The sequence below is a fragment of the Lynx canadensis genome, chromosome C1, assembly GCF_007474595.2.
Source record: "Lynx canadensis isolate LIC74 chromosome C1, mLynCan4.pri.v2, whole genome shotgun sequence".
Classification (NCBI taxonomy): domain Eukaryota; kingdom Metazoa; phylum Chordata; class Mammalia; order Carnivora; family Felidae; genus Lynx; species Lynx canadensis.
The window spans coordinates 157,383,029-157,408,532 of record NC_044310.1 but is presented as its reverse complement, the minus strand read 5'-3'; the positions used below and the strand labels follow the sequence as shown (position 1 = coordinate 157,408,532).

The 25,504-nt window shown below is 41.9% G+C and overlaps 1 protein-coding gene, 1 non-coding gene and 1 pseudogene across 5 annotated transcripts in view; 1 reads left to right on the top strand and 2 right to left on the bottom strand.

Annotated features, from left to right (window-relative positions):
* Positions 1–21,422, bottom strand: part of NOSTRIN (nitric oxide synthase trafficking) — a 58,960-nt gene extending 37,538 nt beyond the window's left edge. For all 4 annotated transcript variants that reach the window (XM_030326704.1, XM_030326705.1, XM_030326706.1 and 1 more), the window contains exons 1-2: positions 21,332–21,422; positions 12,251–12,336 (exon numbers count right to left, since the gene is read on the bottom strand). In XM_030326704.1, the coding sequence (XP_030182564.1) occupies positions 12,251–12,336; positions 21,332–21,358 (113 nt within the window). In that variant the 5' untranslated portion in view covers positions 21,359–21,422. The remainder of the gene's footprint in view (positions 1–12,250; positions 12,337–21,331) is intronic.
* Positions 110–1,699, bottom strand: LOC115521481 (annotated as a pseudogene).
* On the top strand, positions 16,232–16,338 carry LOC115522500. The gene has a single exon (XR_003971406.1). It is a non-coding gene; the product is annotated as a U6 spliceosomal RNA (small nuclear RNA).
* Positions 21,423–25,504: the final 4,082 nt, after the last annotated feature.

The following is a 25,504-nucleotide window of genomic DNA, read 5'->3' as shown; positions in this document are numbered from 1 at the left end:
CCTTCACTCATGCTCTGTCTCTCTCTCAAAAATAAATAAACATTTAAAAAATAAAAAAAAATTAGCTGCCCAAAATGATTCAACATTTATAGAAGACACAAATGTAAATTTATGCAGCAGGATTTTTTCTTCCATGGTGGGTTTCTTTCTTTTTTACAGGCTTCTTCTCAGCCTCTGCGTTCTTGGTAGTTGCAGCTTTTTCCCATCAAAGGTTTCTTCTGCTCCTTAACACCAAGAGGCTTCTTTCCCTTCTTCCCTACCACAGACTGCTTGCCTGGAACCCTCTTCTCATCCGATACGGCTTTTAGCATGGCTGCTGCCTCATCCATCCAGAGTTTTTGACCCCTGGCCTGGTGGAGGATGGTGCTCCGACACATGGTCTTGGCATATGGGTTTGGCTTCAACCTGATTCTCAGGTTCTCTGGTGAATTCTTGCTCAGGACTCTGTGATGACTCTTCCTGCATGCTGCTCCCAGGGCTCTTTGGATCTCTGGGTTTTTCCAGATTCTGCTAAGGTGTGTATCAAGCGTGTAGTTATTCTTGAGGGAGGATGCCTTACACCAAGTGCTATACAGAACATCTAACTTGGGGAAAGCACTTTCAGTCCAAATGTGGAACCGTCCCATGCCCACCAGGAGCAAGTGTCAAAATGTTCAGTTGCTTACTAAATAGAGTAATTCCAAGAATGTTTCTGCAGGCCTGGATGACACCATTGTCCTCATTATAGATGATGCAGCGTCCCCCACACTGGAGACGACAGTGGTTTCTCGCTTTGCCATTTCCAGCACTCCTTTGTTGAGATGCATTAGACCTTTTTGATATCATTCCAAGCCTTAAGTTTCTTTTTTTTTTAATTTTTTTTTTAATGTTTATTTATTTTTGAGACAGAGAGAGACAGAGCATGAACGGGGGAGGGGCAGAGAGAGAGGGAGGCACAGAATCGGAAGCAGGCTCCAGGCTCTGAGCCATCAGCCCAGAGCCTGACGCGGGGCTCGAACTCACGGACCGTGAGATCGTGACCTGAGCTGAAGTCGGACGCTTAACCGACTGAGCCACCCAGGCGCCCCCCAAGCCTTAAGTTTCATAAGAAGCAGAACAGCCTCCTTGGTCTTCTTGTAGCCTTCAACTTCATCTTCAACCACCAAAGGAAGTTCAGAAACTTCCTCGATATGATGACCTTTAGACATGACCAGCTCTGGTAAGGCTGAGGCACCCAGGGCAGACCACACCACTTCTGAGTTGTGTTCACTCTGGTGCCAATGACACCGGGTTTTGGTTGGTGCAAACATGCAGCTCCCGTGACACGGGTTTCCAAAAGCACCCAGGCTGGAGTGGTGAGTCCCCCTGCCTCAAACTCTGGACATTCGAGCCACAGCTCTGCCAGTACCCTAAGACTCAGCACTTGTTTGGTGACCTGCTAATTCATAACAGTGTAGGGCTGTCTGTTGTTTGCGCACAAGTTGGATGAACAAAGTTCACAGTATATGGTGGAAGGGGAGCCTTGAGCACACTAGGCAAAGTTGTATTTTTGCCAGATGACTCCCCCTTTTCAGAATACACTGATACCAGTGGACAAGCACACGCCATGGCAGGGAGGGGAGAAGGTCGCACTCCTCTCAACCCAGCAGCTCCTACACAAAAAGCAAGAAGTAGCTTTCTAATGGAAAAGTGCAGAGGGCCAAAACTAGATTTAGAAAATGAATTTCTGTTACTTTCTATGCAGGACAAGACTCAGTAGGGAATCTGGGCATGCCTCCAAAAACAAACTCCTCGGTTCTTTTGAATAGATTGAATCACCGTTATCTTAAACTGATTTTTACCATGTCCTATTTATAAGCCCATCTATAGATTAAAATAAAGACATAGTCTTATTCAATCTTCTCACTTTCTTTGAAGATAATACAAATGTAGGACATTAAGTTCAATTTATATTGTATTCCTTCTTAATTTGGACCAGAGTGGGTGTGTTTATTTTGTTACTATTATTGCATAGTTTTTAGTCTTTGAATTCTATTTTTATTATAACATATCTTTAGATTTATGACTTCATTTCATTGGAAAAACAATCCCAGAATTCTCTAGTAACTAACTTAATACCTGCATTTTTTTCAGTGCAATGAAATTAGAATTTAATATCATGGATCGAACGGGGAAAGATAGCTCTGTTGTATAAAATGGAATCCAGAGATCATGAGCTATTGATCTATTGTTAAATTTCTATTCATCTTTCCCTGTTAGTATAGCTGTGATTTAAGTTATTTTCACCACTATTTGAAAGAAAGAAAGTCACTGTAGAATGCATATTAAGGCCTAGTTGCTTAAAACACCATTTGGAATCAAACCTTTCCAAAGTGTAAGTAATGGTCGTGGAAAGTATTTTAAAATAATAAAGCTGATAAGTAAATACATCATTGCATTTAAAAAGCTATTTCTGTGCTCTAAGAATATATTCCAATCGATGGAGAGAGAGAATGCTGGTCAGCAGCAAACTGGGAGAGACCATCACCTTGATGAATTTGGATGTTCTAGAAGCCCAGACCTCTACCGTTTACTGGAGTGGCTTTAGTTACTGCTTAAAGGGAGTAATCAGACCCACGTCTAGAGGTTTTATGATGATTAAAATATGCAAATGATCCAAACCTAGGAGGGGCTCAATACCTAGATTGATTGCTGGACTGACCTGCATAATCTGACACTTATCTCCCTCTCTATTTCCTCTCCTACCAGTCATCCCCTTGCTTACTGTACTCCTGCTTAGTAGCCAAATGCCATCCTGCCTCAGGGCCTTTGCACTTGCTGTGGCCCTTGCTGGATACTCCTGCTATATAACCACATGGCATCTCCTTTATATAAACCCCAACAGGTTTTGTTCAAACATCACTATCTCAGAGGCTACCCTGTGACTATATATTCTCTTAAGGCTTTCTTTATGTTCTAGAACTTAACCACTGTCTTACACCACATATTTTCTCAGTATATTTCTATGAACAATTCTGTGAACACCCCTAGAAGGTAAGTTCCACAAGGACCAGAATTTGTTTCGTTTGCTGCTTGCTGTATCTCTAGGCCTAGAACAGTGCCAGGCACTCAGTATATAAGTCTCGAATGGACTTCCCATCAGATCTTGGTTAGAATTTTTAACCGGTCTCTGCTATATCTGTTCTTGCTCCACAGCTTTTGAAAATTTTAAACTATTTCGATGCATTCCTGCCCTGATGCATTGCTCAGTCCTAATGTCAGAGTACACTGCTTTCTAGCCCTTGGAGTAGCTAGATCCACTTACCTAGTCCATTGCTAACCAGAGGGCTTTTTAAGACTTTCTTTTTTAGCATTCCGTTTTCTCTTGGAAGCAGCACAGAGAACATTAAATAAGATGAAGTATTCGTACTGCTCAGCTAAGTGCTAGGCACCAAACAAGTTCTTAATAAATAGTAATTTTTCAAGTACCATTATTATGCACCCCAAAGGATCTCTAAACATTCAGAACACCTCGAATATACAGAGATGGGAAGTGTTGGGGGAAGAATCCACAGTTTGCTCATCCATCAGCTCCAGGACAATCCAGAATGGCTTCTAACACAACAGGTAATGCTGTTGGGCACAGCCTTTTCCTCAGAATTCATTTTCACTTTCAGGATGTTCTTGGAGGCTGTACAAGGAGTCTCTCAGAGGCCAGGCGGAAATAAAAAGGACAATTGCCAGAAGGAAGTGTTGTTTTCCTTTAAATTGCTAACTAAATCAGATTCACCTGGGGGAAAATGTTGGGCTTTTGTCATCAAGAAAGGAAAAGGGTTCTGCTGGCTGTGAAGCTAATACTCTTCTGTTTTGAGCTTTGCTTCCGAGCCCCAGGACTTCTGCTGGGTTTTGCTTGAGCACAATAGGAAACCAGCCTAAAGAGATTCGATTACTGCACAGCATTTCTCTTTACACACAAGTATCTTAGAAATCTGGGCAGATCTGTAGTTTTACAGGTTGAAATAGAGCTTAAAAATTCCAAACAGTGCCCTCTTGATAAATGTGTTGCCATCCCTTGTGACGTGTTGCTGATGCTTGACTTGTGTTCTGCCTGCCCACAAAATAGCGACATCCAACATTTCCTGGGCACTTACAACATGCCAGGCACCCTTCTAAGTGTTTTAGGCATGAAACTTCCTCACTTAATCTGGGAGAACTCCCATCAGGTAGGCACACATACTCTCCCCATTTCATGGAGGGGAACGCCAAGATGCAGAGAGTTTACCCCCATTAACTTTCCTGAGGTCATATAAGAAGAAGTGACAGAGCTGAGACTTGAAACCAGGCAGTCTGGGCTTGAGAAACTGCCTGCTTGGTCCTTCCAGTTTCCTGCCTCTGAAACTGTGGGGAAGAGGCTGGGGATGGAGAATTGCGGGGGAAGTCAAAGGTAAGTGCTTTTAAAAACTGTCACCGCCTCTCACTTCGCCTTTAAAGGCAGTGTTCTGAATCACCAAGGCTCCTGGTGGCTTAGCAGCTAGAGACCGAACTCACAGCAACCTCAGCACAGGCAGACTGAGCTTGCCGGGCATCTTCTGGAAACATCAGTATAAGTCATGTTCCCAGACATGGAGGAGGTGTTAAGGGTCTGGAAGGTGGGAGGGAGGGGGCTGTGATATCAGCTGTCATCAATGTAGGTCTCTGAGTCAGGACCGAGTTGGACACGGCCTCTTTGAAGAGCACCTGTAACTGTCCCTCCACCTTCAGCATAATGGTGACCCTGAAGGGTTTTAGACCCAGCATTCAAATTGACCAAGCAAAGCTGGCTGCCAACATTTTAAACCCTAATAACCACTTGAGAATCCTCAACAGATTACCCTGCCAGTTAGAAGGAAATGAAACAAGGTCAGGAGGATGGGTGTGGGTACAGGAGGAATGGAACACTCTGAGCTCTCTTTCTGGTGAGTCTGCCAACTAATGAAAAGTTCCCTGCCTCTGGCAACGAATGACCTTTATCTTAACAGAGGTTAATGAGTAAATTCCTCCCCAGAGAAAATTGCTCTAAGAAGCCATGTTCCCACTGGCAAGCATAGAGAGAGCTTTTACTTTTATAAACCGGGACATTTGTAAATTGAAACAAACACTGCCATGTGGCTCGTCTGTGCTTATGGTCTAATAAAGAGTATGTGTGGATATATGTATCGATTGATCAGTCGATCGATAGATAGGTGATAGGTAGATAGATGGATATCCTTTTAGAATTCCTGAACAGAAATGCACTGACCTCAGTGTTTTCCCAAGGCAAATGTGGCAAGTGTACTCCTGTATACATTGGTTTCTTCTCAGTCCTTTGAAGAGAGCTGTTTTATCACGGTTTTCATAATGTAAAGGGAGTTAAGAGAGGCAGAGCTAATGTCGAATCGAGACAGAGAATTTTCATTCCCTCATTAAAATAATCAGAAACAAGCTTGTAAGAACACTCTGTTTAATATTCTAGCCCTATAGCTACTATATGTAGTAGAGGTCGAGATTTCTTCTCCAAGCAACTGTCTTGGCACATGTGAAATTGATGATGTACGTATATATATTTTGATGCATAACTCAATCTCAGAACATTCCAGTGAGCCTTAAAGATCCTGAACCAGGGAAATGGCATGCACTGACTTTTAATCCATTTATATTCTAATTTCCTCTCAGCATGTGGAGGCAGGTCAATAAATTTTCATTAGTAATAATGAAGACCAACCAGTAAGTCAAAGATCAACATTTGTCTTCAATTTTAAAATAAATGATACTTTTGAAAGAAAGGGGGGAGGAAGAATATGTGGTATCACATTCAATATTTTAGATAGAGCACAAATTAAACTGTAAGAATATAAGTGAACATGTCATCAATTTTAGCATATCCTGCTCTATTAAAATTAAGATGATAAAAAGTGATTTAAAAAAAAGACTGTAGCTGCCCCTGTGTCTATGAGGAATTAATTAAAATTGAACTAAGCCTCTCTCAAGCTTGAAAACAGCAGGTAACAGAGCCATCCCTTCATTATGAATTAAGAAGAAATTTTAGTAATCTGAAAATGTTTGTGAATCAGTCCCACCTCTGGTTTCCTACTTTCCACCAGCAGCAGCTTCTGGTTTGGGGCTGGTATATTGATATTTTATACCCAAGCCTTATCAGTTTGCCTTTTGGAAGATGGTCCTAAGCCCATTTTATAACTAGGCTGTATTTAAAAGTTAGTTATTAGCCATCTGGAAGACATTTTCACATGGAAGCTCTCTGTTACTTGAGTGCCTGGGCTCTCGGCTAGCCCACAACGCCCACCTCATCAGTATCGATTGCCCTAATTCTGGCTGCTAAGAACAGTATGAGAAGATGAAATGCGAGGACCAGACCCTCCTTCGCTGCCCAGAATTCAAGCGCCACTCAGTTACTGCTCACTTCCGGCCCAGAGAGTACACAGCTATGGTAGCTCCAGAACTTCAGATTCTCCATGGCTGGTAATTCCTGAACTGAGTGAGGTCAGTGGAATCAGGTGAGAGTGTTGTTTGGGGGCGGGGGGGGGGGGGGGAGGATAGTCAGGTAAAATGGATAAGAAGGGCCATCCATATGCCTAACTTTTTAGCTGGAAAACAAAATTGTGTACAGCATTTCACCATGTCATAGAAACACTATACTCTGATATAATGAGAGAGGGAGTCAAAAGGGAGCTGAGCCCTGCCCGCTTAACTTCTCCTAACTCCTTGAAGTGGCCCCTGAGGGCTCCCCCAGGCCCCCGTGTTACCAGATTTAGAAGCTACTAGGCCTAATGGCCGCTGATGTCATTTCCCACAGAGGACTTTAAGACTCTGAAGGGGGCTACACTAGGACCCCTTGAGCATGTTGGGATACCCACAGTGGCAGTGCCCGGTGGCCAGATGCCCTCACACCCAGCGTGTGTTGAGCTGGGTAGAAATCAAAATGTATCCTTTTTTTCCACATCCCCATCTCTATATTATGAATGAGTGAGAGTATGGTCACATTGCATTGAGCTGTGAGAATTAAAAAAGTGAAAGACACCAAGTATAAGACATATCTAACACAGTGCCTGATCTGTAGATTGTGCTGAACAAATGGTATCTTCAGTGTTTCTGTCATTCTTGTCTAGCTTTTTGTTCAAAATAATCTATATACCATGTAAGTAAATTTCTTTCACACATTTATTTATTGCTTCTCAGAAATAGCCTAACTTGAACTTCTTAAAAGATAGGACTGCCTAAAGTCACTCCTACACTGACACATTCATTTACTCAGTAAACATCTGTTGAACGCTTGTTCTATTCTAGGCTCTGTGCTGGTCACATGGGATACAGAGACTCTCAAGGAGGTCAGCCTCCAGTGGAAGAGACAGGCAAGTGAACAGACTGTAACCATGTAGAGTAGTAGGATCTAGAGCAGAGATAAGTTCTCCGCATCCCTGAGGAGTACCATTTTGAGATGGGACTGGAGTCAGGGAAGGCTCACATGAGTGGGATAGCTGAATCTTGGAGATCTATTGAATGCAGACTGGTAACCAAGGTGAAGAAGTGTCTAGCAGACATAGGATACAGTATGCACAAATTCAGGGACCCATCAGGGCAGGTGGGAGTTGGTAGGAGGGGTGGCAAGGACACAAGGCGGAGTTGTGACTACCAGTGGTTCAATAGATGAAGAGGGGTGGGGGTCATGGGTAGATGGAGGGAGACAAATTGGATTGGGAGGCAGGGCCCAGATCTCAAAGGGCCTTTTATAAAATGCTATGAGGGCTGAATTTTATACTAAAGGTCATGGAAGTCTTTGAAGAGTCTTAAACAGGGTCATGGTCACAGAGTGGAAGATGTGTTAGAGAGATAGGGGCAGAGTCCTTGCCAGCTCCCTAGTTGAGATAACTTTGCTTGCATTAGAAAAAGGAGATTCTTTGAAAAGGCACAGCTCGGAGCCAAGGTGCAAGGCTCGAGGGTGGAGAGTGGGTTAGATTTCTGCTTTCACTCAGCCCCTGCAGGTGCTTTTATGCAGTGTACAAACTACACAACTTCAAGGCAGTACTCCTAGACGAAGAATAGGTTAAGAGATTTTTTTCCCCCCAGAACAATGGCAGAGGCCATGAAATGATAAGAAAGCTATGGGTATAACAGGTGCTTAAAAGAGAGAAACATGAAGATCTGGTCATGAGGTGAGAAAGAAGAAGGGTCATGGATGACGATAATTGGGCTTAATTGGGTGGGCAGAGGTCCCAGTCACCATGGTAAAACATCCAGGAATATCCACTTTGGGGAAAAGCTGATAAACTTTGTTTTGAATAGGCTGACTTTGTGGTTACATGGGACACCTAGGTGGAAATGCCCAATAGAGTGTCAGATGTATGGCTTGGAGTACAGATAAGACATATTGCCTGGTAATATAAATGCATGAGTCACCAATATGCAAAAAAGAGCTGAAGCCATAGAAGTTAAGATCACTCAGGCCATGGACAGAGTAGAAAAGTTTAGGATTTATCAATATTTTCATTTAAATCATTTATGCCTTTGTTGACAGCATCTGCAATGAATCGTGGATGGAACAATGACCAACTATACTTATTTGTTTCATTCTTTTCTTTCTTTCTTTTTATTTATTTATCTTCTTATTTATTTATTTTAATGTCCAGACCAGTGGCACTTGCCATTTGAAAACCTGCCCTGAAGCTTCCTTACAGAGAACAATTGATTTTCCCATGAAAGCCTGTTTGAGCCCTAGCTGTGAGGGTGCAGGGGACCAAACATTCATAAACAGTTTTGGGGAATGTGCCTTTGTCCTTTAAGTCCGATCTGTAATTGTGTTAAAGCGAACCCGATGACTTTGACATTAGGCATGTCAGGAGCTGCTGTGTGTTTCTGGCTAAATCAGAGTTGCTACTACAAAAAAAAAAAAAAAAAAAAAAGGGAAACTGATGCTGCTAATTGGATAAAAGAAGTTAAGCATGACCATGAATTGCAGAATTGCCAGCCAAAATGATGTTTTAATAACAACTGCACTTTTCTATCACCACCAATTAGAACAAATTGGTAGGCAGCTGAGCTTGGAAATGAAGCATTATCTGGGCTTAAAGCTTGATCGTGATGCTGTCTCTTGTAGCCATGTGCTAATGTGGAACTGCCATGCGGAAACACATTCCAATGTATTCGTAAGCAAGGTGTCTGGAATTGTTAAAAATCCAAGGACAGTAAAGACCTTGTTCTAGTAATGTAGGCATAATGATAAAATAGGGGCATCTGGGTGGCTCAGTCCCTTAAGCGTTCAACTCTTGATTTTGGCTCAGGTCGTGATCTCAAGGTCTTGAAACAGAGCCCTGCATTGGGCTTCATGTTTTGTGTGAAGCCTGCTTAAGATTCTCTTATCCCCCTTTCCCCCTGCTCCCTCTGCCCCTCCTGTGCTCATGCTCTCTCTCTCTTTCTCTAAAAAACAAAAAAAATTAAAAAGAAAGAAACCTTTAACTATCTTGCATTCATTTATTCTTTCAATCTACAAGTATTTACTGAATGTATTTTATATGACTGATACACCTTTAGCCCTAAGAAGCCCCATATGCTTCCTCACTATATCTTTTATTATCCTGGCCACTGGATTTGTCTTCATAATTTTCTATGTCATAACCTTCACAGAGAATGCCTACTATACGTGTTCCAGGAGTACCATTTACTTGTCTGATGGGGTTTCTCATTACTTGTCTATACTCTAAGTAACTGGATAGTTTTTATACAGAGTTGTGGTATGGGGCCCCAAGCCTGCTTGGGATTCTCTCTCTCTCTCTCTCTCTCTCTCTCCCTTTGCCTCTCCCCTGCTCATGCTTGCTGTCTCAAGTAAGTAAGTCAGTAAGTAAATAAGTAAATAAATAAATAAAATCTTAAAAAGAGTATTGGTTTCCAGGTATTTTTCTAATACAGAGGAAAGATATCATTGACTTATATGTAATAACTCTACCCATTTACAAGGATGGCTGATGGCCTAGCTCTTATCTTTTGTATATCTAAGGTAATAAATACTGATTTCTCAGAATGGAAAGGGTAAGGCAAGTATAGTACCAATTATGTTGTGACCATTCCTCCTTTTGCTATGATTATTATGTCAACTCAGTTCAAATACCTTATAGGAAGAGTTAGTGACTTAGAATCACTCCCCATGGGGGAAAAAAAAACCAATTCTAACAAGTGAAGTGGACTCTGTATTTGCCAGCTAACATATAGAAATATAGATGGAAAAAAACACAATGTGTTACATATTCAAAGATTAATAGAAAGTTTGTGTCTGAAGAAAAAAAAAAGAAAGTTTGTTAGAAAAATGTTGTCTCCAAATACCTACTCTTTTAGTGTGGGTGAACATCCTTCAGGTTAATTACATGGTCAAACAAGTGAGCCGAGGAAGGAGAACCAAAAGTTCAGGTGTGAGGAGACATTGCCAAAAGCACATTTATCAGGAGTAAATATAAAGCAACTCAAATGGCATCTTGGTTAGGGAGAAATTATTTAATTGTTGTATAAGTTCAGCTTATAAGTTCAGCTTTACAAAAATGTCCAGGAAAGCATCTATTGCATAAATGACCTAATACCTAGCATAATTTCTCCAGTCAAGGTAAACATTAGATTCCCCTCTCATATGTATGCTGTGCAGTTTTTATCCCAGAAAAACTAGTAAAAAGTGCTAGTAATTTTGCTAACCAGTACTGTTCTTTAGATCTTCAAATTCTAATTTCCACTCCATAGGAAGGTAAAACTATGGAGAGAAACATTCTTAGCTACCCAAGTGTTTCTTCTTCTTTGGAGCTTGTTTGCTACTCTAGAACCTATGGGTGGAAGGCTTTGCATGTGAATAACTCTGGGAAGGATAGTAGCCCTAGGAAGCAACTCTGAGAGACCCAGGTAAGAAATGAAGGTTGTGATTGTATATAAAGTAGATGTGTCTGTGGCAGCGTGGAGGTTTGGAGTGACCTGGACAGGGAAAAACAATAAGACAGTTTGGAGCACTGATTCCCCCATATTTATTCCATTCATTCTTAAGTCCATTTGCCAAGCATTATTTATCACCTGCCTTCTGTCTTCATTGCTGTCTACGGGGCACTAATTTTGAACACAGGGACACCAAATAATCAAGGCCCAGAGGACTTTAATCCAGGTCACATGCATGGCTAAAATATGTATAGATCCTTCCCAATCTGCAGGAGGGGGTTGCTTTCTAATCTAGATAATGGGTTGAATTTGTACAATAGCTAACTGGTCCTATTTTAAATAATTTTTTGAGACTAAAAAAATAAATATTTTCTTAAAGAAGAAATTCCCTCCCAGATTGTTCCTCCCTGTTCCTCTCAGAATCAAAGCAATTGGCTATTAAGATAGAAGTCACTTATTTTAATTTTTTTTCTTTTTGACTCCATTTGACAAACATGTGTTTCGTTTGTTTGTTTGCTTGTTTTGTTTTTGTTTTTTTAATAACTGCCTGTTTGAGCTTTCCTTTATCTTTCCCTGGCCTTACTGATTGTTCCTGATAAAGCTAATATTCTCATTTGCTCTCATCCTACTAATGCAGGATGCAATTGATCCATATATACTACACATGCCATACTTTAAATTTGAAATGGTTATCTTAAAAGAATAGGTTTAACTCTTTAGGGTTGCTTATTATAGAGCTGTCTAGATATAGGGAAAAGACTTAAGGACTCTTTACGGCCCAATTCAGTTCTTGGGTTCTCTAATTTTAAGTAGGAACTTCTGTAACTTTCTTGACTGACTTAGGTGTGCTCATTTTAGCATAGTCAACAACTTTACACATGATCACATCTAGTATTAAGAGAAGATGATGCTGAAAATGATCACTTTTCATTCATGAGACATTTACTGAGGAAGTCCAAAGCCCAGACATGAAAAGATGAATAGGATACAGCCCCTGCCCTGGTAAGGAAGACGGAAATGTAAACTCACAGTTGCCATCAGTATGGGAATCTAATAATGGCATATACATCAGGCCCAGTGGAGTGCCCCAGGAGGGGGTTGATAAACTCAGTATGCGAAGTCAAAAGAGACTTGACTGAGCCTTCGCAAGCAGAATTACTTCCTATCGTTTCCTGATTTTTATGGCACCCAAGTGATAAGTGTGCAATAGAGGAGAATCACTCTTCAAACTAATCTCTCCAGTACCAAAATACAACACGGAGTTCTGGAAAGTAGGACAGCTTGTAATCACTTCTCCGGTCATATTGCTAGCTGCAATGAAAGAAGAACTGTTTATTGCAAACGTGCATTTTTGTACCTTTGCTGAAGAATGGATGTGACCTGCTTGCAGAAATTCTCTCCATTTTGAGAAAACCCCTTTAGATTCTTGTACACTTTATTATACTGAAAAAGAAAAGCACAGAAGGGTTATGAGCACTTTCAAAGACAGAACGATAAATTCAGACTGCTCTGTAATGATGACTGTCATTGTAAATGATCGTGAAGCTAAGGGGATGTACACATTTTGGATGAGTTCCTAAAATAAAGATTAAGTGTCTTATGCCTGGATATGAAATACCCGGCAGAACTTTTCAAAAATACAGCTGGTTTGTTTGTCCCCAGGCAACAAGTCAGCAGTGGGGTGATTTTGAAGTCTGACTTCCTGTCACTTCTATTGTTTCCCAGGATGGTTAAAAGTACATTCTGAAATATGTACACTGAGTAATCATTTTGTGCCTCCACCCCAAGTTCCCAAATAATATTCCTGGGTGCCATACCATGAACTCATGAAGTGAATGTGTGTTTTTGTTTTTTTTTTTGGATGAGATATGAATATGTAAGTGAAATAACTTGCTAATAAAATGTGTCCTGGTCCCTCTAAATCTGATTTAACTCTAGTAATAAAGAGGTACCTGGGTGGCTCAGTCAGTTAAGCGTCAGACTTGAGCTCAGGTCATGACCTCACGGTTCATGATTTTGAGCCCCGCACCCGGCTCTGTGCTGACAACAGCTCAGAGCCTGGAGCCTGCTTCGGATTCTGTGTCTCCCTCTCTCTCTGTCCCTCCCCCGCTTGTGCTCTGTCTCTCTCTCCCTCTCAAAAGTAGACATTAAAATTTTTTTTTCTAACTCTAGTAATAAGAATGTTATAATAATGAGTTGAACATTTTTGTTGTACCAAACTTTTACACATTTATGAATAAATATTTATAAATTCATTCCTATATGAATTTAGCCTACAGACACAAGAATTCAATGGGAAAGATTTTGTCATTTGATTTCGAACTCCACGAAGTCACCCTGAAAATTGTATTTGTAAAAGTAGACATTGATGATGGTAGATTTTAAGTGCCCAAATGAAGAGACTAAACGTGAATGAATTCTGCAGCTGTCCTGACACAGAGTGGATCAGTTAGGCGGTGGAACAGTCCCAAGCACATTCCCTCAGAGTTTCCATGTGGGAGGTGTGATACCTCATTGCATTTTTTAAAATGAGATTTTACAGAGGAGGATGCAAGTTCTGTATGAAATGAGGGCCATGCTGTGGCTCTTTGTTCCTCCGACGAGCCAGCCTCGTCCAGCACTCCAGTGGCTTTGAGAGCTCACATTCAGGGAGCACCTACTATGCAGCTGGCAGATTCACAGACGTGAATCCTCAGGGCCAAGGCAACCCTTCAGTTGTCATGGGAACACCTGGTGTGTGTGCTAGCAGAGTAGCAAACAGAGGACACGGGGTCACGGAGGAGGAAAGGACCTAAAGGAAAGGACCTGATCCAGGTCCTTAACTTCAGAGCAGAATGAACCAAATCTAGGATATAGAAATACAATCCTATAGATACCAAATTCCTTTTTTTAACTATAATTAAAACAATTTTTTAATGTGTATTTACTTTTGAGAGAAAGAGAGAGACGGCACAAGCATGGGAGGGGCAGAGACAGAGATGGAGACACAGAACCCGAAGCAGGCTCCAGGCTCCGGGCTGTCAGCACAGAGCCCAACGCAGGGCTTGAACTCACAAGCTCTGAGGTCACGACCTAAGCAGAAGTTGGATGCTTAACCGACTGAGCCACCCAGGTGTCCCTGTACCAAGTTCTTTTATCTTTATGCAGTGGTTCTCCTTTCACCTGAACTTAGCACAGAGAGCCAGGGCAGGGTTTGGCAGACACACAGGAATAGCAAATGGCTCCAGTGAAACTACCTCGGGCTCAAAGACAGCAGTCAGGGAGCAATGCTCTTTATAAAGACATTGTGAACTCCTAAAGCAAAGTTGACAAAATCACGAGTCTGCAGGCAGGGGGCAGTGAGTGAGGAGTAGGGTGGGGAGAGCGAGCTGGACAGACAGCTGTCCCCACTGCTCTGGACCAAGGGACTGCAGCCCAGGATGGCCAGATATTCTAGTCTGTCCCAAAAAGCTGACATAGGGATTGGCATCTGAAATACGGTTTAAAAAAAACAATGGTAGCAAAAATTTACAAATTTTTAAGCTGTCTGCAGAGCAAGCAAAACATGCCTACAGTGAGGTTCAGATGTAGGATGTCTGAGGAAATGATTCTCCCCTGAGTCATGAGAGTAAAATTACTATTTGGCAACCAACCCACTTTTATTTCTATAAAAATAACTTGTCTGTGAACGATATGATCTTATAAGGCCTCCTTCCTTCCCTTACAGGTACAATGGGAAAGTTTTAGTGAGCATTTTAAGATTGTTTAGCTTTTTTGTTTGCTCCTCTGTTGCCTAAACGTTTTCAATAAATCACCCCTAACCTTTTTATTTTCTTACTACACTACCAAATAACATTCCACAAATCACACATAGGTATCATGAGAAGAAAATAAATAAATGTGAAGCAGGGCACATATCCCCAGCATAAAGTTTTTTCTCGGTGTCTCTCCCTTAGATGTAGCCATGTGACTAAACGTTTCCCAAGGAAGCATGGGTAAAAGTGTTGTGTGAGGTTTCAGTGACGTTTCCTTCCTCTGTTCCCCGATACCTATACTTAGAAACGATGGCTGAGGCCACGAGGTGGCCTTGAGGATAGATGCCATGTACTACGATGGTAGAGTAGAAAAAGAAAAAGAGCCTGGGTCCTTGATGGCCCTGGGGGCCACCAGATAAGCCCTCAACTCTCTACTTTATGTGTGAGAGGAATGTAATAATAGGGGTTTTGAAAAGCCACTCTTATTTTTGACTTTTAAAATGTGCAGCTGAACATAGTTCAAACTCAGACACAGTCTTTAAATTTTTTGTTTTAAATTATGAAACATTTTTATGTTTCGTAAAATAATAATGATACAGATAATAATAATGATACACACAGGAACTCGTTACCTAAGTTATAGAGATATTTAACACTTTGCTTCTGCTTTCTGTAAACAACTGTTTTTTTTTCATTCCTTTTCATAATTTCTTTGGCTATACTTCGGCATTTATTCTTGCATATGAGGATTTATCTAATTACATTTTTTTAAAAAAAGTCCCTGTTGGAATCCTAATTGGAATGTCATTACATAAATATATCAATTTGGGGAAATTGACTTTTTTATGGTATTTAGACCTCCCATCCAAAGACATAGTAAGTCTTTTCGTGTGTTCAAATCTTATTTTATGTTCAATAAAATTTTATGATTTTCTTTCTAAGTCCTGTAGCTTTCTTATTTGATTTACTTAGAAATATCTCACAATATTAAATTGTAAGTTTTTAATGTAATGTCCTATCTGCTTCTCTCTCCAGCCCACAGCAAAGCAGAAACAAAGACCCAGCAAAAACGCCAGGGGGCCATGTGCAAGAGAGAAAGATTTGAATGGGTGCTTGCAGAGTGAGTTTTCTTGCTCTGAAACATTAGGAGGCCGGGGCTGGGGCTGGGAAAAGACAGAGCAGAGATGTAGACTGGAGGAATTTGGAGGTTTCAGAGCAACATGAGAAGAACCTCCCATCAGGAGAGCCAGGAGTGCAAGGAAGGGACTCTGAGATGAGGTGTCCCAGGGGATGGGCCCACACCAGCCCCATCACCTGAGGAGTCTGCATCTAGCAGACCTGGGGAGAGAATAGGATACCTTGGACCCCATGTATGAGGATGGGAGCATGGAGGGGAAATCTTGCCCCTAACCAAAGTGGAAATGAGCAGAACCAGTTGAGAATTTTTATGTGCTGGGCTGCAGGGGCTGCTGAATTTCCCAAATTTATCAAGCCATCAAAACTCTCCAAGACATGTTTTTAAAATACTATCTCCAGAGGACCAGTTCTAGGAGGCCAGACAGCCTTAAATGTTTCTAAACCATTGATTCAAAGTTCAATTGTTTGTGCTCGCTTCGGCAGCACATATACTAAAATTGGAACGATACAGAGAAGATTAGCATGGCCCCTGTGCAAGGATGACACGCAAATTCGTGAAGCGTTCCATATTTTTCAAAGCATAAGAGACTGTTAAAAACTGAGAACAAACTGAGGGTTGATGGGGGGTGGGAGGGAGGGGAGGGTGGGTGATGGGTATTGAGGAGGGCACCTTTTGGGATGAGCACTGGGTGTTGTATGGAAACCAATTTGTCAATAAATTTCATATATATAAAAAAATAAATAAATAAATTAATTAAAAAAAAAAAAAACAAAGTTCAATTGTTTTTGGAGGGAGTCAGGGAGACTGTGAGAAAGTGGGGAGTTTCTGTCTTTTCCAAAGGCATTCAAACTCGACTTGTTAAAGCAAGAGGCTGCTCAAACGAAGCACATCTTATGCTTCAATCGATGCTGCAGCTGCCAGGATTTTGGAAGATGATTTCCTGTTATTTAATAGACTGGTACTTCCTAACTGTTTTCACATTATGACACATCTAGCAAATGCTATTTGTACTAGGACAGTGTGGTAAATGAGCGAAGTTGTTCCAGGCAGAGGAAATTGGCCCATGAGCTCTGTCCCCCAACCACATCCTGCCAGTTTTAGGGTTGCCGAGATTCATGTCTCAGGTACACTTATAACCCATTCCCTAAACTCCAGGATGCCCAGGCACACACTGGTTCAAAAGCTCCTGAATACATTGTGTTGTTGTTAACTTAGTGATCAGGTGACAACAGGATGTTCTTCTTATTACAGCAATGGAGAGATTTTTTATCTCTAACTCTACATGCAATGTACCAGACACTCCCTGACAAACCCTGATCTACATGAGATAAATGTGATATCGGTAAATAAAAGAATAGCTAAGAATACTTCCATTATTTCAGCACAACCCCTTCTTTGGAAACAGTGATTCCGTACCTTTCATCATGTCCCATCCACTGAAACTTAAAGACAAAAATCTGTGAAAAGCAGACTTGCATAAATGTCAAAGTAGAACCCAGGACCATCTTGCCGTGCGTGTGTGTGTGTGTGTGTGTGTGAGATCAGAAAACCTTGGAACATATCTGCTTTGAGCGTATGAAATCTCTTGACCTTGGCTTTGGCTCTCCCTTTCCTATCCCACCTCTCTCCTTCCCACTCCACTCTAATGCACCAGAGAGACCACTGAAGGGATTCCATGGAGCATAGCTTGAAAATCACTAATATCTAATCCTTTTATTTTATAGTAAAATGCCAAAGAGCTGAAAATAACTTCATTAGTTAGGGGCAGAACTGTGATTAGAAATATTAGGTGAGCCAATCAATTAGAGAAACCTTCAGAAATAAATATATTTATAAATAGCTTATCAGTATAATTACACTAAGTTTACTCAGAGTAATAGTTACCTTTAAGTGCTATGATCAGCACAAATGGCTTCGTAATGGCTGGTTGATGGCCATTACTGGTTGATGGCTTCATCAACCAGTACAAGAAGGGTTTTCTCTACTCAAAGTCGTACAAGAGGTGAAGTTTTGGTGTTCTTTTCCCATCCAGTTGAGCTTTCAAATACTCCAACCCTACCAAATATTCATTCCAGGAAAAGACCTGCTATCGATCTTACATCTCCATATGAATTTTTATTAACATGTTGTCTCTCCTAGGGCTCATGAATCCCTAGGAAAAATGTTATGTGTTTTTTTCTTGATAAAGGGAGTCCAGGCTAGTGGTAGAATATTTGGGACATTTCTAAGCCCCTAAAAAAATCCCTTCACAACACAACTAGTACACACAGGCATTTCCCATTCAGTCTTTTTTTTTTTTTTTTCTTCATTTATTTATTTATTTTGAGAGAGAGAGAGCCTGTCAGCTCAGAGTCCATCACAGGACTCAATCCCACGACCGACTGAGACATCGTGACCTGAGCAGAAATCAAGAGTCTGATGCTTAACCTGCTGAGCTACCCAGATGCCCCTCCTATTCAGTCTTTACAAAAATATTTTTGCCCAGCATTTGTAAGCAAATTCTGTTATATAAATGCTGCCATTACAAAAAAATGCAGTAATCAAAGCAATTGGCACATGACATGGTTAGATAACTTCTAAATGCACTGTATCAACCCTGGACTAGCAGCTCTTTTTGACTTTCTACAATCTGAATGATTAAGGTTAAATTCAGTTATTCGAGAATAGTCCATTTGTATTGTAGATGGCAGTATGGAAACTTTTTGGACAGTGGCATCCTCATAGGTCAAATAAACTATGATATTCCACTTATATTTAATCAGATAAGTTTTGCTGGATGTCTTTCATATGACAGGCACCGTGCTACTGATTTCATGCGAATCTTGATTCATGGGGGATCATATTTCAAACCACTGTCCCTCTAAGGGATTACCTGGGTAACATTTGGAATCCCCATGGCACACCGTCATAAATTATGAGATATAGAACATTAAAGAACATAGTCTACTCCATCCTTTCTTCCTCTTACTCCAGATGAGGAAACAGCAGCCTATGAAACGTGGATGGCATATCACATATCTTTATGTGTACACCAGATGCTGTGGGCCATAGGACATCTATGCCAGAACCAACCTGCTTCCTTATATCTGTGAAGAACCAGAATCCCACAGAAGCCATGGGCCATTGTACCAGTGTCTTCTGTCTTAGTGTCAGTTAATATCCCATGACCCAGGCAGAGCCACTGAGGTAGAAAGCTCAGATTGGCATCTAAGCCAGATTAAAGGAGCAGTCCCACAGCCTGGTACTGTTTCAATAGCTGATGATGTTAAGGGAAGGGACAGACTAGGTGAAGCCCAGAATGCCTGATTTGACAGGTCCCGACCTGGATACCACAGGAGTGGATAAAAATATAAACTTGGTTATAGCTTGTTATTTGCCCATGATCTATCTCTATGTATTATTTCATAAGAAGGTGCTGCTTTTTAAAAATAATTGGATTATTTCATTTGGAGACAATTTGATCCTATCCACTTCCTTGTACATAGATTTGAAAATGACTTCACTTGGCATTTTTTTTTTTTGTAGGTGTAGAAGCTAAACTTGTAAACTTCAAGACCTTAAGGCCCAGAGCCAATTCTGTTCCTTTTCAAAACCAGAACTTAAAAAAAAAAAAAAAAACCTTCTTCAAATAAATTTTGACACTCTTAAGATTGGTTAAGAGCCTACACAATATTTAGCCCATTTTTGAGCATGGACACTGACTAAGCTGTCTGATGTTGAATAGCCCAGTTATTAGCCTATCTTGCCCATTGGAGCATGAACTTAACAGAAGAGATTTTTTTTTAATTTTTAAAAATTTTTATTTATTTTTGAGAGACAGGGAGACACAGAATCCGAAGCAGGCTCCAGGCTCCAAGCTGTCAGCACAGAGCCCAATGCAGGGTTCAAAGTCACGAGCCGTGAGATCATGACCTGAGCCGAAGTCAGACGCTTAACCGATTAGGCCACCCAGGTGCCCCAACAAAAGAGATTTTAAAATATTTTTTGTATTATGGGTCCCTTTGGCAGTCTTGTGAAATCTATATTTTACTCAGAATATTTTTAAATGCATTAGATAAAGTAACATAGGATTGCAAAGGAAACATTATATCGATATACCTTTATTAAAACATATTTTAAAATTATATGCATGCTTATTAAAGGGGGGAATTTTCAGTCTTAAAATCTATATACAACCATACTGTTGGAATTTTTGTTTTTACATTAGACACATATTTACTTTTGCATTTAAAAGAGTAAAAGTAGGTAGAATCTGCTATTACATCATCACTAATAATATTACTAGCTATTATGACTTCGTGTCATTTAGCTCATCTGATTCATGAACTCATTTTGTGGCGTAGCACTTACGGCTCCACCTGCTCTAAGCCTGTGCTCTGTCCATTGAATAAACAACAATGAAACCGTTAATTCTGTTGCTTTTTTCTTTTTTATTTATTTAAAAAATTTTTCTTATGTTTATTCATTTCAAGAGAGACAGAGGGAGCAAGCAGGGGAGGGGCAGAGAGAGAAGGAGAGAGAGAGAATCCCAAGCAGGCTCTGCACTGTCAGCACAGAGTCTGACGTGGGGGTCGAACTCAAGAAACTATGCAAGACTATGACCTGAGGTGAGACTCAAGTGAGACGAGACTATGACCTGAGCCAAAACCAAGTCAGACGCTTAACCGACTGAGCCACCCACGCGCCCCTGTTGCTTTTTTTTTCTTTATGGCTTTATTACAGCCCTCATATATCTGTTTATCCAGTTTGTTATTGTTGGTGGTTTTTGTTTTGTTTTGTTTTTTGATAAAATACTTGCGGGATGAATGAACGTAACCCCTTGCTTCCGATGTCACCAATTTCAGTTTTTTGGCATCATTTATTGGGCTAACACGCTGATGATTCTTGATTATTTTCTGTTCAGAGCATATATAACCCCTTCCCCCCCCCCCCCACACACACCTTATTTTAATTGCTCCTTATTTCCTAAATTGCTGCTAATGACCTCACACTGTCCTCGGACTTTTGGCCAATCTTCTGTTTGGTAATGCTCCCCAGGACTAAACAAACATGTTGGGAAGCCTGTCTGAGAACCACCGTAGGGCAGGCAGCGTGGGGAGCCCGTCCTTCCTCTTGCACGTCTTGCAGTTATTGACTCTAAATGATACGGGAAAATATGCCAAAACCCTCCACCCTACTGCATTCTCAGAACCCCAAATCAGCTGCAGATTCTGAGTGTTTGGGTAGCCACTCTACACACGATGTTGGCACCGTCGGTGTATATCTTACGAATGCTTTCCAAACAGCCACCATCTGCAAGCAAATATGATGCTATACCCACTCCAAGTCTTTCCAACAATATAAGAATAAAAGATGACTATTACCTTGACCCGTCACTTGCTAGAAAGCACTGTCTTTTAAATCGAACCAAAGAAAAGCCACAAGACTTTTGTATCACAGCCAGTGTCTAACATGTTTGTCTTCCAAACGTCTCAGATTTCTTAAGTTAAAACCCATTAATATATAAACATATCCCTCTAAGGCCACCCTCTCACACACAGGCGCAAAACCACACTGAGCTACTCACCGAACAATCTGTCAGTGGGTCCCTCATATTGAAATGTTTTTGCTTCTGTCCTTCTACCTAAGTTCCAGCATTCAGCATTCAAGAAACTACAGTCAAGGTTGGGTGTGTCTGGAACTTCCCTTATTCAAAGGGCCTAGAGTACGTCAGTCCTTGTCAAACACCCTGAGGAGGAAGTCCCGGCCCTGGACTTTCATCCCGTTGGTTTCCTGGAAAAGCAAAGAACTGCTCTGGGACAAGAGAGCTGGACTGAGGTGCTATGAATGACTTCTGTATAACTTAGAGGGCAGAATGCCGGGTCCTAAGCTGTGTGGCCTTGAGGGAAGGCCCAGAAGCTGTCAAGTGTCTTGAGAATTTGGGTGTTCAGGGCAGATATGGAGGATGCATATTCTCCCAGCCTGCTGTGTTTATCATATATATATATATTTTTAAGTTTCTGTATTTTACGATGCTTTGGCATGTAGGGGCCTTTCAGACTTGAGGAGGGACTGGCCCTCTTAGGGTGAGCTAATTCCTAGAGATAGCAAACGACTTGCTTGTGACTTTGATATGCAAACTGACCAATCCTGAGCCCAGATGCTTAACCACTCCCTTTATCTAAGTCACACACCAAGTCAATATTCCCCTGCCCCAAATCACCCCAAGGTCAGGTACCAAACAATTAGGACCACCCCACATAACTATGACTGTAGTGGGAAAATGTCTAGAAAAGGTCATCAGGGAGCAGGACCCACGTGAACTACCTCACAGGGCCTTACCCTGTTTCCTACGTTCACCCTCACTTTTTTTTTTTGTTTTTTATTACTCAAAAGGGTAAACAGAACTAGAAATCAATCAACAACTTATCGTTTATCGCTTTCTCCGCACCCAGCTGTCAATCCGTAGATTTCCAGCTACTGGCCTGTTGCCTTGCGGTAGCTGTTTGCTGGGCTGTGGTCAGCTTTGGTGTGGCTGGCAGGCCCCCAGTCAGAAAGGAACTCCATCAGGAGAGCCCAGGGGAACCTTTCAGAGCCGCCTGGGTGGGCAAGCTCTATTCATCTGCCCCAGGTGTGCAGGCTCCGTTCAAAGTCCCTAGAAATCACAAATGATGAGGAAGGGGACCCTGAGGGAAGAGAAGCTGCCTTGCAATCAGTCAGATGGAGAAGAGCAGTCTGTGGTCAGGGATCACCCTTCACATACCTGACAAATCTCTCCCCTTATCTTGTCCCAAAGAACTTTACCCCTGGAGGTTACAACATGGAGCAGTGGCAACCTAGGGGTTAGAATTAGAGGAGGCCACTTGGCATCCTGGAAGAAGTGTAGAGACAAGTTATAAACAAGTTAATATTGTTAGGATGTCCTTGGAACCACAGTAGAGGGGACTGTCATCTTGCCAGCGCAACCCAACGAAAAGCCCCTAGTAGCTGCCAGAACGAATTGGAGGTCAACCAATCACCAAGCGACAGCACGACGTGACACGAAAAAGGCCCACCCAGACCTAAACCCGGAACGCTGCAGCTTAAAAACCCCACCCCACCACACCTGGGGGCGACTTCCCTGACTCCTCTCTCTCTCTCCCTGAGTCACGGAACCTCGCCCGAGACCTTAGTTCCCAAATAAAGCCTTTGACTGCTAAAATTTTTTAGCCTCTGACTCCTATCTTTACCCTGCCTTATGCCTGACCCTAACAAATATATCATTCAGATTCCCATTGCAGGGCTTCCCTGCCATCAGAGATCGTAGGTAAACTTAGCTGGAGCCTGGGTTCCAAGGCCTGGGGCAGCGCGGCATCTCCTTTCTGGTTCTGGCGGCTCTTGGTCTCATTTCAGCTCCAACTCAGTTCAAAATGAGGAGATTGGCCTCCCTCACTGGTTTCACAAGAAATGCCATCCCACCACACTTACTGGAATCTTTGTGGCCTTATTGAAGATTCGTAGGGCGTTACTGCACTTACTCCTCATGTATGTCTCTCCCAGTAGGCCGACTAGCTTTCCTTTAGGATTTCTGGACATCTGCTAAATTAAAATATCTTCTTCTGGCTACAGTGTCTTTCCCACAGACTGTTGTACGGGCAGTAGAGTGTCTGGGCTGAATCTAGACTGAGAACTAGAGTTTGGCTATTTGTTGAGCTTCTCAGAGAGGTATTTGACCCCCCCCCCAAAAAAAAAGAAAAGAAAAATGATATTGATTTTGGAGGTCAGAAAGAGGGTTATACCTGTTATCCATTGTCACAATGATGCTGTGTCACCAAGAGAAAATCCGGTGGCTTCAAACGGCACAGACCTTACTTAGTTCACAAGTCGGTGGTTTAGCCGGATGGTTCTCCTGGTCTCCCTGGCATCACTCATGTGAAAGCAAGTCATCGATACAACTCTGCTGATCTTGGCTGGGCTTGGCAGGACAGCTTTTCTGGGTTCTGCTGGGCAGGCGCTTGGCTGTGGGCTGAGGTGATTTTTCATCAGCCAGTAGTCGAAGCTGGGTTGTTTTCAGGGCCTGGTGAGGAGCCAAGAGTGTGCAGAAGCACCCAAGGCCTCCTGAGGTGTAAGCTTGAAACTGACACACACACCATCACTTCAGCCACATGCAGCTGACCAAAGCCAGTCACAGGCCAGCCCAGATTCAAGGAGGGAGTTGGGGGAGAATCCACCCCTAGGTACAGAAAAAGTCAGGGAATTGGGATTTACATTAAACCCACTACAATGGTCAGTCAATGTTTGTGCTTGAGTGGCTAAAAAGACAAATAAAAACAATGGAGGGCATGGCTGATATCTGTAGTCCTTTCCTTTTCCCCAATTCTGCCTCAGGGGACATGTTTGGGACTTCTGCAGAGACTGAGTTTAGGGAGAGAAATAGAGTTAAGTTCTCCAGCACTCTAGACCCAGACTTGGAGATAGGGTCATTCTTCCCTCTCACTCCATATCCCATCTTACACAAATTCTGCCAAAGAACACAGCAAAGCACACTTACCCTGGGGGCAGGGGTGGGGAGAATGGTGGGGGAGGAGGAAATAGCAGAGCAGTTCTCTGCAGTGTCTCCTGCACTTGAGGCTGTGACTGGTGAGGCACCTTGGGGTGAGTAAATTTGTCCTTGTGCATTTGAGAATCTCCCAGCCCCCTGACCCCGGGAAATGGTCCAGGGAGACTGAGAGAAAGAAGCTGACTTCCCCTGCCAACATGAGAGGGAAGAGCCTTGTAGTTTTGGAACTCCTATTATGAAAGAATCCTGTCACTTTCAAAGTCCTTCTAGCCAGACTAAAAATCACAGACATGAAACCAATTAACAGGAGAAAATCAAACTTAACAGCATATGACAAATCCACAAAGACATGGAAATTCTAAAGATAGGCAAAAAGAGGTATATGCATCATTCTGAACCAAAGACAAGGGGTGAGGGGCTGGGTCTTCAAAGGGAATGAATACAATCTTCAGGAAGAATAAAAAAGAGTAAATGTTTGCTAAGTCAATGTTTGCTGGGCCACTCAGAAACAGTGGGACAAAGAGAAGACTGAAAAAGCAGGCCTTGCTAGGTTCCTCCATGTCTACCATACTTACTTCATAGTTATCTATGGTGACAGCTCTTTTCCTGGAGCAGGTCCTTATCTAAATTCTTTTCGGCATTTGTGGGGGAGGTAAAGAGCTTTTTCTGAATCTGCTGGGTTTTGATTACTTTTTAACTCAAAATAATCTTCATGTCAAGTGGTCCATCTTGGGGGGGGGCTGTTTTTGGCCCTTATCAATATTAATATAACTTTATTTCTATCTACAGATTAATGAGAACTATATATAGTGAAGCATCTCACAAAAAAGTATGCTACACTTTTTTCCTAAAATATTTGGATCCCAGGGCATCCTTTTGAGTTCTTTGAACTCAAGGTCGTCACTGGCCATATATTTCTGGCCTACACACATTCTCTGGCTTCTTTCCAGCCCAGCTTGACATCTCAGGTCCCAATCTTCCTGCATCCTTTCCCAGTCTATGCTTAGCATATGCCTTCCTGTCAGGGGATCTCTGCAGAGAGAAAACTTGCAGTGGAGTCCTTTGGTCTAGCCTGGAAGCCACTCTACTGTACCCCCACTCACCCCATTTTGTGCTGCCTCCAAGGGAGTCAACACCATGAGTAGCATTTGTTAAGTGCTTATACGCTGTTGTTGGGTGTTGGTAATTCAGAAAGAAACAGGAGTTCAAATGCATTAGAGG